Source organism: Maniola jurtina, chromosome 20 (genome assembly GCF_905333055.1).
Source record: "Maniola jurtina chromosome 20, ilManJurt1.1, whole genome shotgun sequence".
In the NCBI taxonomy this organism is placed as follows: domain Eukaryota; kingdom Metazoa; phylum Arthropoda; class Insecta; order Lepidoptera; family Nymphalidae; genus Maniola; species Maniola jurtina.
In genome coordinates, this window is record NC_060048.1 from 5792630 (window position 1) to 5805742 (window position 13113).

Below are 13113 nucleotides of genomic sequence, written 5' to 3' on the forward strand. Positions count from 1 at the left end.
GTGGTGAAATAAAACAAGAAAGAAAGCAGGTAGTAACATTTATATTGTGACCTGATTCTAATACTATATTTACACAATATACATTACAGGAATGTTAAATTTTAAAATTTTGTATATTTGACAGACAGTATACATCCAATCCAATCTGGTAAAACATCGCTTGTTTTTTTAAAAGTACCTATTGTTGTTAAGTAGGTATATTATGAAAATCTTAAAAAGATTTGCTTTGTAATACAACCTTTTGGTTGGAACATGAATGCACCTTAACATAAACGAAACAAATTATTGCAGGCTTATCTTAATTATATAAAAATAAATTTAAATAAAAGGAAATGGGACAATGCGTAACATTCAGTTATTTAAAGAAAATGTATATTGAATATTGGTCTCTTCTCTTCAATACCAGCCAAATTATTGCCATTTCCTGTAAAACTTAACCTTTCTACCCACTCTTAATTTTTGTTTTAAAAGTAAAATATATTATCTTCTAATCTAAATAAACATATTTTGATATCAGCCAGTAACAATAACAGTAATTTAGTCAGCATTTTAAAGATATGTACTTGAAAATCATTAGTCGAATACCTATTCTCTATGAGTCTATGACATGATGAAGGTGCAGACACAATAATTACTATTGTGTTGTGGTACCATTTGCCTTGTGAGGGGCCAGGCGATCTGAAGAACCCTTCGTGTGCCAGTCCGACTCGCACTTGACCGGATTTTTAGGGTTTCGTACCTCAAAAGGGAAAACGGAACCCTTATAATCCTATAATGTTGTCACTTTTGTTGTCCGTCTGTCTGTCTGTCTGTCCATCTGTCAAGAAAACCTATAGGGTACTTCCCGTTGACCATGAATCATGAAATTAGGCAGGTAAGTATGTCTTATAGCACAAGTAAAGGAATAAATCTGAAAACCGTGAACTTGTGGTTACATCATTAAAAAAAAAAAAAAATGTTATAAATTTTCAAAGTAACATATAACTAGGTATTATTAGTAGGAGTGGAGTACAAGTGGGGTATCATATGAAATTGCTTTACCTGTACATTCCAAAACAGATTTTTTTTATTGATTTTTATTTGAATTATAGTGAAAAATATGGGGAAAAGAACCCGAGTACGGAACCCTCGATGAGCGAGTCTGACCCGCACTTGGCCGGTTTTTTTAATATCTGTTGTGGCGATCGGGTGCGTTTTGCACGAGGCGATTGGCCGTTCGTCACGCCAGGTTGCGTTACAACACTCCGCAACACAATAGTGTGTCTATACCCTTACATGAGTTGTATTTTATTACAGCTAATGAAAAATGGAACTCACTACATTATATGGAAGAATCTGAAGTCCACCTCATGATTTTCCCACTACAGTCCGACAAGCCTCTTTTGGCGCGTGACCAAAATCGGAACTAAAGCCGCCATCTTGAGAATTGTTCACTTTTTGATAGTTCGCTGCATGGAGGTTAGAGAGAAGGAGAACGATCGCTGTAGAAAATAGTGTCCCCGAAATACGGACAAAATAAGTGAGGCGCTGCGATCGCTAAGTTGTCTCAATAAAAGCGGGCTGTTGTGCGCTAATTTGAAATGATATATCAACGTTTAATATATGTGTATATAATATTTAAAAAAAACCATGATTAATTAAGCAAATAATAATTTTACACATTCAATATTTCAATGTGCTACTATGAAGATATTACCTTTGGTACTTTAAATAATGATGATTGACGTAAATTGTTTTTCACTCTATTTTTCCGATCAGATGCTAAACCACTTGTACATCCACGCACAATACAATATTTCGCCATTTTTTAATGTTTCTTTTCGTCAAAAATTAAAAAATTACGGAGCACGATTATTTTCTCACCGATGCCGCGAAGAAAATTTATACATTATGCAACTAACTTCATCTACTTGTACTCATAAACAGCTAACTTCACAGATACTCCTTACCGACGACAGCGCGGTTATAAATTCTACCAATTTTGAGGGACAGGCGCGCTAATGCTTTAGCGTGTAGCGATCGTTCTCCTTCTCTCTAACCTCCATGGTTCGCTGTGTCAGCATAAAGCTACAACAGCGCCCTCACTTAAGTGCCAAAAGAGCCTTATCGGACTGTATTACGTCATTAATTAGAAGCTGAGATCACAAACCTCAGGAATGAGAGTAAGACTCAGTTAAATGTTACCATTTCAAAAATTTGAATTTACACCCAGTTTCGCAATATTACAAGAGTGAAGCAAAAACAAATCTGAATACCTATATCAACATTACATTCAGTTATTTAGGGAAAAAACAAAAATTTTCACGTGGCTACTTTATGAAAACTGAAATATTAGACAGAACAACATCTCTGAATCATAGCTAGACCAAATAAGACTGAGCTGGACATTCTAATTCCAACATTAGCTTGTATTTATGGATGTAATATCTAATACAAAATAAGCGTCTAAATAGCTTAGCACAAAAAAAGCAGTGTTTGTTACTAAAATATTATTTCGAGAACTATTATTAGAATCTCCCATACATTTGGTCGAAAATGCATAATATTATTATTTGTAAATAAAAAAAAAAATCGACTGAAATCTTAGGACATTTGGACGAAGCAAATTAACGTTGTAATTCAAAAGCCATTAATGTAACTTGGAAAATAAATCAAAATATTATGCTTTTTCACTATTATTCACACAGAATATAAAGCTGTTTTGAATATTTTCAGTCAATAGTTTCAGTAACTATAATAATATAATTTACGATGTTTTTGAATTATGAGAATAACCAAGAATTTAAACATACAGAAATATTCTTCATCTTTAAAATCCATGTTAAACCTCTTTTTGTCCTAATCTAAAAACTACATATAATTTAAAATTTCGTTTAAAATCAAATTAATCTAAGTAAACATAACAAAAAAAAAATCTGCATCTACGTATAAAATGTTACATACTTAACTGATTAATTAATTATTTAAAACATTAATATCATATTAATCATAATTATTTCAAAGGGTTAAACATGGGGATTAATTTGCTAATTCGTAAAAAAATACACATGATTATTATGTTAATACAATTTTCTTATATACTTAATTAAGTATACTAATTAATCTGCAAATTAAATAGAACAACCAAACAACCAACCAAAGACAATATTAATTAAAGAGGGATACATCAACATTATTAGGCAACAAATCAATATAGGGGTGGAATTAGATGGTTCATTTGTGGTGGTAATTTTAGTGAAAAACGAAGAATAAAAGTGCTAAGTCAGTTAAACAGATCTCCAAACTTTACTAATGATAAACCAATCATTAATAGATAATAATAGAAAAGGACAGCACTATGACTCTAGGGCTGTCGTTTTCTACGAACACTGAAAAAAGGATAGCACTATTACAATAAAACCTAGAGGCGATTTAGGAAATTGACGAATTTAGTTAGTTTGAGACTGTATACAACCAAATTAGCACCAAAACCAATTGATAAAATCACCATTAAAGTGCAGTTGCATGACAAGCTGTTCAAGTTAGGTTATGGTCACCGTTAAAATTTAACCATGTAAGGAGACTCCACGTCGTCAAAGGGGTCGGGATTCGGACGATGAAATTAAAAGAACGATGTTGCCTGAAGACACTAGGTTTATGGTGAGTCGCTTGAACACTCCAAAAATTACCGTTGGCTGTGGCTACCTCTTATATAGGGTTGGACAAAAAGCAATAAAATGAACCATCTAATTCTGGCATAATAATTCAATTCAATTTATTTATTAATATCAGTATCATGTTTATCAGACTTAAATTATTTATTACATAGTAGGTAGACAATAGACATAACCACATTTCTTATCATACAAAAAATCGTGTATTACAATCGTCTCTGTATATATGCTTTTGTCTATAACAAAGACATGTTAGATCTCTCACCACATTGCATAATCTGAGTCGTCCATGTCAAAGATTGTGAAGAAGCCCAGAACGGTCAGATAGACAATTACGTTACCTGCTAATGTTAAATAGCAAGCACCCCACAGGATCTGTAAAAGAAAGTTTGAGCTTGTCATTGAATCACAAACAATATGTTTAGTAAACCACACATAGATGGCGCTGTCCATCATTAGCTTGCACGAAGTCACGAGTGCACAGCGGTGGGCTAGGTGGGGTATCAAAAAGGGCCAAGGTCCAAGGATTCTTTTCTTATTTAATTTGATATATACTCTCAGATCAGCTCGCTGTCACTTGGCGCACTCGGTCAGCACTGACCCTTAAACTCTAAGGTTAAAATCTTCTTCTTCTTCTCTCTGGGCTGGTTTCCGCACTTAAACGTTTCCGTCTGTTGTGCGTGTGTTGCCCCTCCCCGCCGAAGTCTTCACTCCAGCCATCCAAGCTCGCTCCAGAAGCCAAGTAGACCGCCCAGGTTGCCGAGGACTAGGTTAAAATCTATAGAGTGCACTTTGACTTCACTTAGATTTAAGTTTCAGTTAAAGCGAGATTTATTTATGGCAGCTGTCTCTTTTTAGCAGTGTCTTAAGTCTGAGCAAAGTCAAAGTGCGTTCTACAGATCTCAGCATAAGACAACTTAACCATAGACAACAATCCACAGTCAAAGACTAAATTACAAAAAAAAAAAAAAACGATAAGTACATACCACAGAAGCTCGCGCAAGAACAATGGGTAGAGCGAATGAGCTCACAAGTATACCCATGGTTATAAAGATAGCTGCCTCCATGCACGGTGAGTTAGTGCCTCCAGCGCTGTCGGTGTGACGCCGAGCGATCATGGTCGGAATGGGGCATAGGATGTAGAAGAGAACTACGAAGAATGGCCACCATAACCTAAAAGATGAACAAAACACAAATAAAACTCTTGTATGAGCCAAGCCAAGCTCATTTGGTCATGTAACCCGAGAAATATAACAATAACAACTTATTAATAAAATAAATAAATCCATAATATTACAAATGAAAAAGTATGTCTTTCTGTCTGTTACCTTTTCATGGCTCATCCATCAAGCGGATTATGATGAAATTCGGTACATAGATAGCTTTCTTCCCATAGCTACAAGCTACTTTTTACCCCAGAAAATCAAAGAGTACCCTCAGGATTTTTAAAACCCAAGTCCACACAGACAGTCACTGGTAACATCTAATACATATTTTTATACTAATATTATAAATTGTTTGTCTGTCTGCTAGCTTTTCATGACCTTTCCATGTAACCCAATTTTATGAAAGGTACAGAGTTAGCTTGCATTCCAGGGATGTATGTAGGCTAATTTTTGTCCCGAAAATCATAGTTTCCAAGGGATTTCTAAAAACCTATTTCCAGTGGACATAGTCAGTGGTATCAACTATTTGGTACAGAGATAGCATCCTGGAGAAGAATATAAGTAAGCTACTTTTTATCACAGAAACTCAAACAAGTTCCCACTGGGGTTTTAAGTAGCCAAAACTTACGCTAAGTTACGGGCATCATCTAGTAAAGTATAACGATAGCAACAAGTTATTCTATTTTATACTCACTTGTACTGTGGTAAGGCACAAGCTAATATAACAAATGTCATCCCAATGGAGCCAGCAAATGCCAGGGACACCAACCTGTAAGAATTAGAGGCAATTATAAAAATTAGAATGGTAGGTGGAAAAAACCCTAAGAATTTCTGAAAACATGAAACATGAATAGATGGCAATGAAGGAACACTATGGTTAGTTACCTAGTTTATCATGTAAAGGGAAAAAATTTTATCACCCACTTTGATGTCGTAAGGTGAAAAAACTAACACCAAGAGCTTGAATTAAAACTGAAAATACATTGCTCAGTATTGCTCTGTGCTCATCAGGATATTATTGTATGATCTTTTACAATTGTAGATTTGTTTAACATAAGGATTGATTTAAATTTTAAGCTTAGAAAAAAAATACCTTATAATATACACCTATTCTGCTCAAAATCACAGTATTGTAAATTTGGTTCAACACAAATCCCTAAACTAAATAATAAAGCTATCCTATTCTGCAGGGACCTTTTGAAAGGGATAGCATTAATTTTAGACATTCTTTAGTTCAGCTAAGAGAATGTGTACAGCCAAATTAGCATTAATGTCCCCTATTTTATGAAACCTTTGATTATTGCAAGTCAATCTATTTAACCTAAATACAGACCTATAGAAGTACTACCTTAATATTATTTTGTTCATAGATTGGTTTCTTAATATGTGATGCAAGAAATAAATTGAAAAAACAAAATTATGTAAAAAATTATCCAGTAGGTCTAATTTCTATATATATTAATATGTACAGATAGTATACAACCTTGTATCTCATACTAGAAAATTTAGATATGTAACTTCATTTCACATTTGACCTAGTAAGTAGTCATCATTTTAAGATACAATACTTGTACAATCCACACAGATATTAATTAGTAAAACAATTAAGGCCCTATAATGATAGGTAAGCATAATATAAGTATAATATAGAATATTTTTATATTTGCTAAAATATACCGAAAATTCTGTACATAAAAATTTTGTAAGTTGGATTTTCCTATTGATTTTTTTTATGTAAAACACCACTTACCCTGTAAATAGTCCGTGGAGACGACATGTAAATAAAAGAGAAGATAGCGTTATTAAATGATAAATAGAAAAGATAAAATAGAATTATAAAATTACTGTTTGTAAATATAACAAATGACTCATACAAATGGACAAAAGTAAGTCTTCGCAAGATAGAGAATGCACAATATTTATACCTTTGATTCCAGCCATTGTTCTTATGAAATAATTTTCTAGATTTTAAACTTAAAACTAATAAAACTGCGTATTTTTAGTAAAACTTTCTGAATTTTATGGAATTTTCACAATTAGAAAAGTCACAAAAGCAGGAAAATACCATAGAGTACAGACACAAATGACACAAATCACAGATTCCAGTGTACAATTTTTGCAATATTACTCTTTGCTATGGGACTTCGTCTGTGTTGGTGTTTGCTGGCGCGCGTGCTCTTTTGGAATGTTTTTTTTTTTTTGTTAGAAGTGGCCGGGTTTTGTATTTTGCTGGTGTTTTTGGTTTCTCTAACTTGTGAATAATTACAAACTTGACATTGGCTAATCTTTGTAAAGCCAGACGAGAGAGGGAGAGTGGACTCTTTGCTATTCATCTATTACACTCCACAGATCACTAATGCAACCTTTTTGATATCCTGAATAGTCCCGAGGCCAACTATCGATAGTTTTGCAACACTAGTTACAGATCGCAGACGATCAGTCTGTATGTTTGTTATGGTAGGCTCAAAAAGCTAGAACCCAGAGCTATAAAGTCAATTGAAAAAAAGTAATTGTGTGGTGATGTTATTGGTCTGTGATTCAGGGCTCAGGCCTCAGATGTCAGATGTGGTTCAGATATTTTTGTTTTTGTAATTTAAAATTTTCACGTAATTCTCGTAGTTTTTATTTGACGACACATCTGGAAATTTAAATAAAATTCTCTAGGATAACATAATTAAGTGTGTACAATGGATGATGATGCGGAAACTTACAAACTCTGGAGAATACGTAAAACTGTTATGCAGGTCGGCATTTTGAGGTTATTATTATTGCTTGAAAAATTAGTTCTTACGGTTTAAAAGTTTAAATGCATTTACTTTTCATTGTTTTACTTGTATTCATTTTCATCCTTTTTCATTTATAATCAGCTAAATGTACGCATGTTTTCATTAAGAATGAATTGTTATTATAATTAAACTGATAGTTTAAAATGAATGTTGTTTTACAGTTGTGCCACGATAGAGGATATCTAGTAACCCAAGATGAATTGGATCAAACTTTAGATCAGTTCAAAGAACAATTTGGGGACAAACCTAGGTTAGTTAGCATATATATTCTGATAATTCTGATGGTTTTCATTAGTTTATGTAACAGTGGTGGGATGCCTTTACAGTGGCTAGTTGGTATTACCCTAGCAGTCGTACTACGTGCTATGATCCATACTTACTAATATTTTAAATGGTCTATGTGCTAGCTTTTCACAGTAACTGATTTTGATGAAAATTGGCACCAAGTTAGCTTACATACCGAGGATGGGCATAGGCAAATTAATAGATTCCCCACAGGATTCTTAGAGGCCCATCTGTTTAACCAATTTATCCGAAATTTGGTGTGAAGGTAGTTTACGGCTTGGAAATTGACAACTCTTTTTCTCGGAAAAGTAAATGGTTCCCACGGAATTCATTAAACCTAAATCCACCCAAACGAAGTCCCAGGCATCATCTAGTATTATATTAATGTAGATATGTTACATACATATTATTATCTGAAATGGATCTTGGGTTCATTATTTGTAGAATGCTCTCTCTCTTGTGCATTCTGTGTCTTCTATCTTACACATGCCAGCAAAAACTTTTTTTATTTTATTTTATTCAAATACAACTTAGCCCTTGACTGCAATCTCACCTGGTGGTAAGTGTGATGCATTCTAAAATGGAAGCGGATTTAGGTTTTTTTAAAAGTCCCATCGGAACTCTTTCATTTTCTGTCTGGCATATGTCTGTCCCCAGGACCTAAGCTAATTCCCTGCCAAATTTTGTCCAAATGGACAGACACTTTTTCATTTACAAAATATTAATATGGATATTTTCATTATTGCATTTCTCTCTTTAGATGGATGGATAGAGGGAAGATTAGAAAAATAGTTTCAAAATATTTAGTTTAAAATCTTACCCACATATAATTTTGTTGTTTGGGAAACTGTTCTATCAATGATATTTTTCTTTATTTTCTCATCTAACATTTTCATTTTTATTAATTTAACTAAAAACAATATTTGAAAAGGGATTTTTTTTTCAAATGATATAAAAATCAAAGAATTTAAATATTTTTAATGTGAAGTCATGGCTTGTAGTACTTTTAAATATGACATTATTTGATTAAAAGTGACTTTACAATTTTGACATAATATTTTTATTTCCCAAGAGGATTAATAGGTGCATTTTCAACTTATGGTTCAACTTAGATACATGCACTAACTATTGCATTGCATGTGTGCAAGGTTTAAATTCCAGGTATTTTATATCTATACTAATAAATAAAATTGGAGTGTCTGTCTGTAATTTCGAAATAACTACCGCATATTAAGGTCATATGGTTATTTGAACGATACTATAACTGAATCACACGTTTTTTAAATTTTTGTCCGTCTGTCTGTCTGTCTGTCTGTCTGTTTGAAAAGGCTAATCTTGGGAACGGCTGAACCGATTTTGACGGGATTTTCACAGACAAGTAGAGAATTGACCAGGGAGTAACATAGGCTACTTTTTTAACCGACTTTCAAAAAGGGAGTTGTGTTTTTCTACCTATGTACACCGAAATCTCCGAGATTTCTGAACCGATTTGCGTCATTTCTTTTTTAATCGATAGAGGAACTTTGCGACATTGTTTCATAAAAAATTTGGAGTCCAACTCCTCAATCCTGATGCTGCAGGGGATCTGACCAATCCACGCGGGCGAAGCTGCGGGCATCAGCTAGTTATAAATAATATTTTTCAGCGAGAAGAGACCTGCAAGAAGTGACTTGATAGTACTAGTGGCCCACAACGACGACCCAACAGACCAAATGTTTGTGTTCTTCCCAGATGAAGCCAAGATCGGAATTAAGACTATCAAAACATATTGTACGAGAATGCAAGAGGAGAATATTCATAGGGCTATTGTAGTTGTACAAGCGGGTATGTATCCAGTATGCTGGGTCTACATTTGTATCATTTTAGTTAGAGAATCTAGACCAGCAAGCTCCATCTTTACTTATATTTTATGATCATTAGTTAGGCTGCCAAAATCTCTACCACAAAATAGGTTAAGCGGATGGCCATAAAAAGGTATCAAATCCTAGAGATTAATATTACCTATCTAAGAGAAAGTTCAGTGCACTTGCTCTTGCTAGATAGGCAATAGATAGGTACTATTACGAGCCATTATACCAATCGTAAGCAGTTCTATAGACAAGGTGCTTAGGTAACTTATTAATATTTATGCCATTTTTAACCGACTTCCAAAAAAGGAGGAGGTTCTCAATTCGTCGGAATCTTTTTTTTTAATCATTAACTAGTATTATTTAGATCCTACAACATACTTCGTAGACTTATTTCGTCATTGTACTGTACTGATCTGACTTTCGTAAAAGTCGTAAAAGTTTTATAAGTCTAAATCAAGGAATAAATAAATACAAATACAAATACTAGCTTATAGACATGTCTGTTGGATAGTGGGGTACCATGATTTTTGCGTCAAGTGTGATCAATGACGTTTCACTATTATGAACTCTCCTTTAGGATACTTTTATACCTAAGATATCTACAAAATGTAGATTCCTTGCCTCTTTAAATAACACTGTATGTTTTCAGGTATGACGCCGTCCGCAAAGCAATCTCTAGTGGACATGGCGCCGAAGTACATTCTAGAACAATTCCTGGAGTCCGAGCTTCTCATAAACATAACAGAGCACGAGTTGGTGCCAGAGCATATCGTGTTGACGCCCGATGAGAAACAGGAGCTTTTATGTAGATAGTATCCTTTTTCAGCACGATGCATAAAGTGAAGTGTTAATTCTAAAAAAACTGTTCCAATCCACAATAAAGTCAAAATTGATATACTATTAAATAAAATCGGTCAAATACGAGTCGAACTCACACACGAAGAGTTCCGTTCCATTATACAAGAAATTTAATTTTCTTGGCGGTAATTTTGAAACTTTTATTGTGTTGCAATGGAATACACATTCTGTGAAAATTTCAACTCTACCTATCACGGTTCACGAGATGCAGCATGCCCGCTGACAGACAGACACACAGATGGACAGCATGGACAGCAGAGGCTTAGTAATAGGGTCCCATTGGCAACCTACGGGTACGGACCCTAAAACTGATTACAGCTGGGTGTCACATCTCAAGAGAAATATCCTGATTATGGATATGGATACATCTTTTGGATGCAACATTTCATTTTGAAATGATACCACATTGTCCATCTATCTGTAGTAGTGTAATCCACTACGCGCAGTGCGCTACGAGTTAGTAGCGCTCAAATGGATGAACGGATTTCAATGCGGTTTTTTTTTTCAATGGTGGGCTTATTAAAGTTAGTTCTGGACTTTGTCTGTGGTGGCGTTTACTGGCGCGCGTGTTGTGACTTTTTGGAGTGTTTTTTGTTAGAAGTGTCCGGTTTTTGTGTTCTGCTGGTGTTTATTGGTGGTGGAACTGACTGGGAAGCGCTCTAAAGGGGCGCCGCATGTATGTCGGCGGACGCCGGCACAGACGAAATCCATACTTATACATATAGTTTCCCTAACTTGTAAATAACTGCAAACTTGACATTGTCTAATTAGTGTAAAGCCAGAGGAGAGAGAGAGAAAAAAAAAGTTCTTAGCAATTTTTTGTTTGAATTTTTTTTACACTTTGATGTGAAATGTGGCAGCCCCATGTTTGGTAATACAAGGTTATTCTTTCATTCTGATTTTTTCCGTAAAATCATGAAATTCCTTAACTTTATGAAACAGTAAATTGAAGGAAAACATGCTGATGCGAATCCAGGCAGGAGACCCAGTTGCTAGATATTTTGGATTGAAAAGAGGACAGGTAATACTTGTTTTAATCCATACTTCCATACTATAATATTATAAATGCGAAAGTGTGTCTGTCTGTCTGTCTGCTACGTTTTCACGGCCCAGCCGCTGAACCGATTTTAATGAAATTTGGTACAGACTTAGGATACATCCCGGGGAAGGACATATGCTACTTTTTATCCCGGAAAATCAAAGAGTTCCTACGGGACTAAAAACAAAACCAAAATCCACGCGGGCGAAGCCGCGGGCATCCTCTAGTAGTAAACATAAGTACTAGTAAATCTGTTACATTTAGCTAAAATGGTCTACGCCAGAAGACTCGCTTCGTCGTCCCTTCATTCAGCTTCACCTAATCAACCTTCGTTTTGCTACCGATTTCGGCAGCTCGCTTCATTTAATCATTATCTATTCATTGATTCTTGACACCATTCGAATTATAATTACTATCGCACTTTATAATGTTTTTTATTTCTTTTTTAGGTGGTGAAAATCATTCGATCTTCAGAAACGGCCGGGAGATACATTTCATATAGATTAGTTTGCTAAGATTAGATTAATAATAAATTCCATGTTGTAAGATAAAAATTGTGTTTCATTGCCTATTTGAAAACTGACTTAAAAAACCTATAAAATACTGTGGGACCATTAAAATCAGATCCATTACGACATAATATCATCACCATCAAGCTTGTAGTTTGCATAGTTTCGATAGCTATCAAACATTGCGGATTTCGATTCCAAGCGGTCCCAAACATTTCACTAGGTCACAAAACCTATGCTACGCTACAAATCCTCATCCAGTCATAGGTCCCTAGGGTCCCTTTGCCCAACTGTGGGAGGGAGTGAGTGGGACACTTGGCTGTTAAAACTTAAAACTGGTTAGGTATTACCAGGGTAGATATTTATTTTGAGCAGGGTACTAAATTTTTCAGTAATTATGTCTATATTATATCAACTATCTACTAAATCTATTTTAATCGCTGCACCACAAATAAAAGCCGTACTAATAAATTATAAATCGAGTGTGTTTGTCTTTCAATCACGCCTCAACTCAGCGCGCGACGCGACGTGTCGACGTCATTTTTTGCATGGATTTTGATAAGGTAGGTAGGTACGACAGCGAATCCTGTGCCTATCCGATCGCATCAGCATCATGAACCCACCCCGCCCCACTGTAAATGAAATGGATTTTGGCCAATGTCCACCACACTGGCCCAGTGTGGATTTACAGACTTCACACACCTTTGAGAACATTATGGAAACCTCTCCGGCATACAGTTCACGATGTTTTCCTTCACCCTCAAAGCAAGTGATAGGTATTTAATTGTTTAAACGCATATGTCGCATATGCGTGCCCGGGATCGAAGCCCCGACCCCCTGTATAAGAGGCCGACGTTTTAACCACTGGGCTATCACCGCCTTGCGTCCGCGCATACCAAGCTGCAATGACACCGTTATGGCGACCGCAACAACGATCGAGATTCCTATAAAAAATAACTTTCGTGAA

The 13113-nt window shown here is 35.1% G+C and overlaps 2 protein-coding genes across 4 annotated transcripts; one reads left to right on the top strand and one right to left on the bottom strand.

Annotated features, from left to right (window-relative positions):
- Positions 1-1649: 1649 nt before the first annotated feature.
- LOC123875485 (leptin receptor gene-related protein) lies at positions 1650-6914 on the bottom strand. Of its 2 annotated transcripts, none has more exons than XM_045921334.1 (4): positions 6744-6914; positions 5514-5588; positions 4640-4826; positions 1650-4028 (listed from the first exon to the last, which is right to left on the bottom strand). In XM_045921334.1, the coding sequence occupies exons 1-4, from the start codon at positions 6758-6760 to the stop codon at positions 3915-3917; spliced, it is 393 nt and encodes a 130-aa protein (XP_045777290.1). In that variant the 5' UTR covers positions 6761-6914; the 3' UTR covers positions 1650-3914. The 2 variants fall into 2 exon arrangements, with proteins under 2 accessions (XP_045777290.1, XP_045777292.1); XM_045921336.1 differs by lacking the exon at positions 6744-6914 and adding an exon at positions 6570-6642.
- Positions 6915-7369: 455 nt separating this feature from the next.
- LOC123875484 (DNA-directed RNA polymerases I, II, and III subunit RPABC1) lies at positions 7370-12191 on the top strand. 2 transcript variants are annotated; one of them, XM_045921332.1, is made up of 6 exons: positions 7370-7563; positions 7767-7855; positions 9536-9714; positions 10390-10552; positions 11541-11619; positions 12087-12191. In XM_045921332.1, the coding sequence occupies exons 1-6, from the start codon at positions 7507-7509 to the stop codon at positions 12150-12152; spliced, it is 633 nt and encodes a 210-aa protein (XP_045777288.1). In that variant the 5' UTR covers positions 7370-7506; the 3' UTR covers positions 12153-12191. The 2 variants fall into 2 exon arrangements, with proteins under 2 accessions (XP_045777288.1, XP_045777289.1); XM_045921333.1 differs by lacking the exon at positions 7767-7855 and having other exon boundaries at positions 7373-7563.
- The last annotated feature ends 922 nt before the right edge of the window (positions 12192-13113 follow it).

What these genes read in the sequence shown, in the direction of transcription:
- LOC123875485 (XM_045921334.1), bottom strand. An exon ending in TGTGCCTTACCACAGTACAA is followed by an intron (nt 4,827 to 5,513) that starts GTGAGTATAAAA and finishes TTCATCTTTTAG; the next exon opens with GTTATGGTGGCCATTCTTCG. An exon ending in TTCTTGCGCGAGCTTCTGTG is followed by an intron (nt 4,029 to 4,639) that starts GTATGTACTTAT and finishes TTTCTTTTACAG; the next exon opens with ATCCTGTGGGGTGCTTGCTA.
- LOC123875484 (XM_045921332.1), top strand. Translation starts at nt 7,507, where the DNA reads ATGGATGATGATGCGGAAACTTACAAACTCTGGAGAATACGTAAAACT. An exon ending in TACGTAAAACTGTTATGCAG is followed by an intron (nt 7,564 to 7,766) that starts GTCGGCATTTTG and finishes GTTGTTTTACAG; the next exon opens with TTGTGCCACGATAGAGGATA. An exon ending in TATTGTAGTTGTACAAGCGG is followed by an intron (nt 9,715 to 10,389) that starts GTATGTATCCAG and finishes GTATGTTTTCAG; the next exon opens with GTATGACGCCGTCCGCAAAG.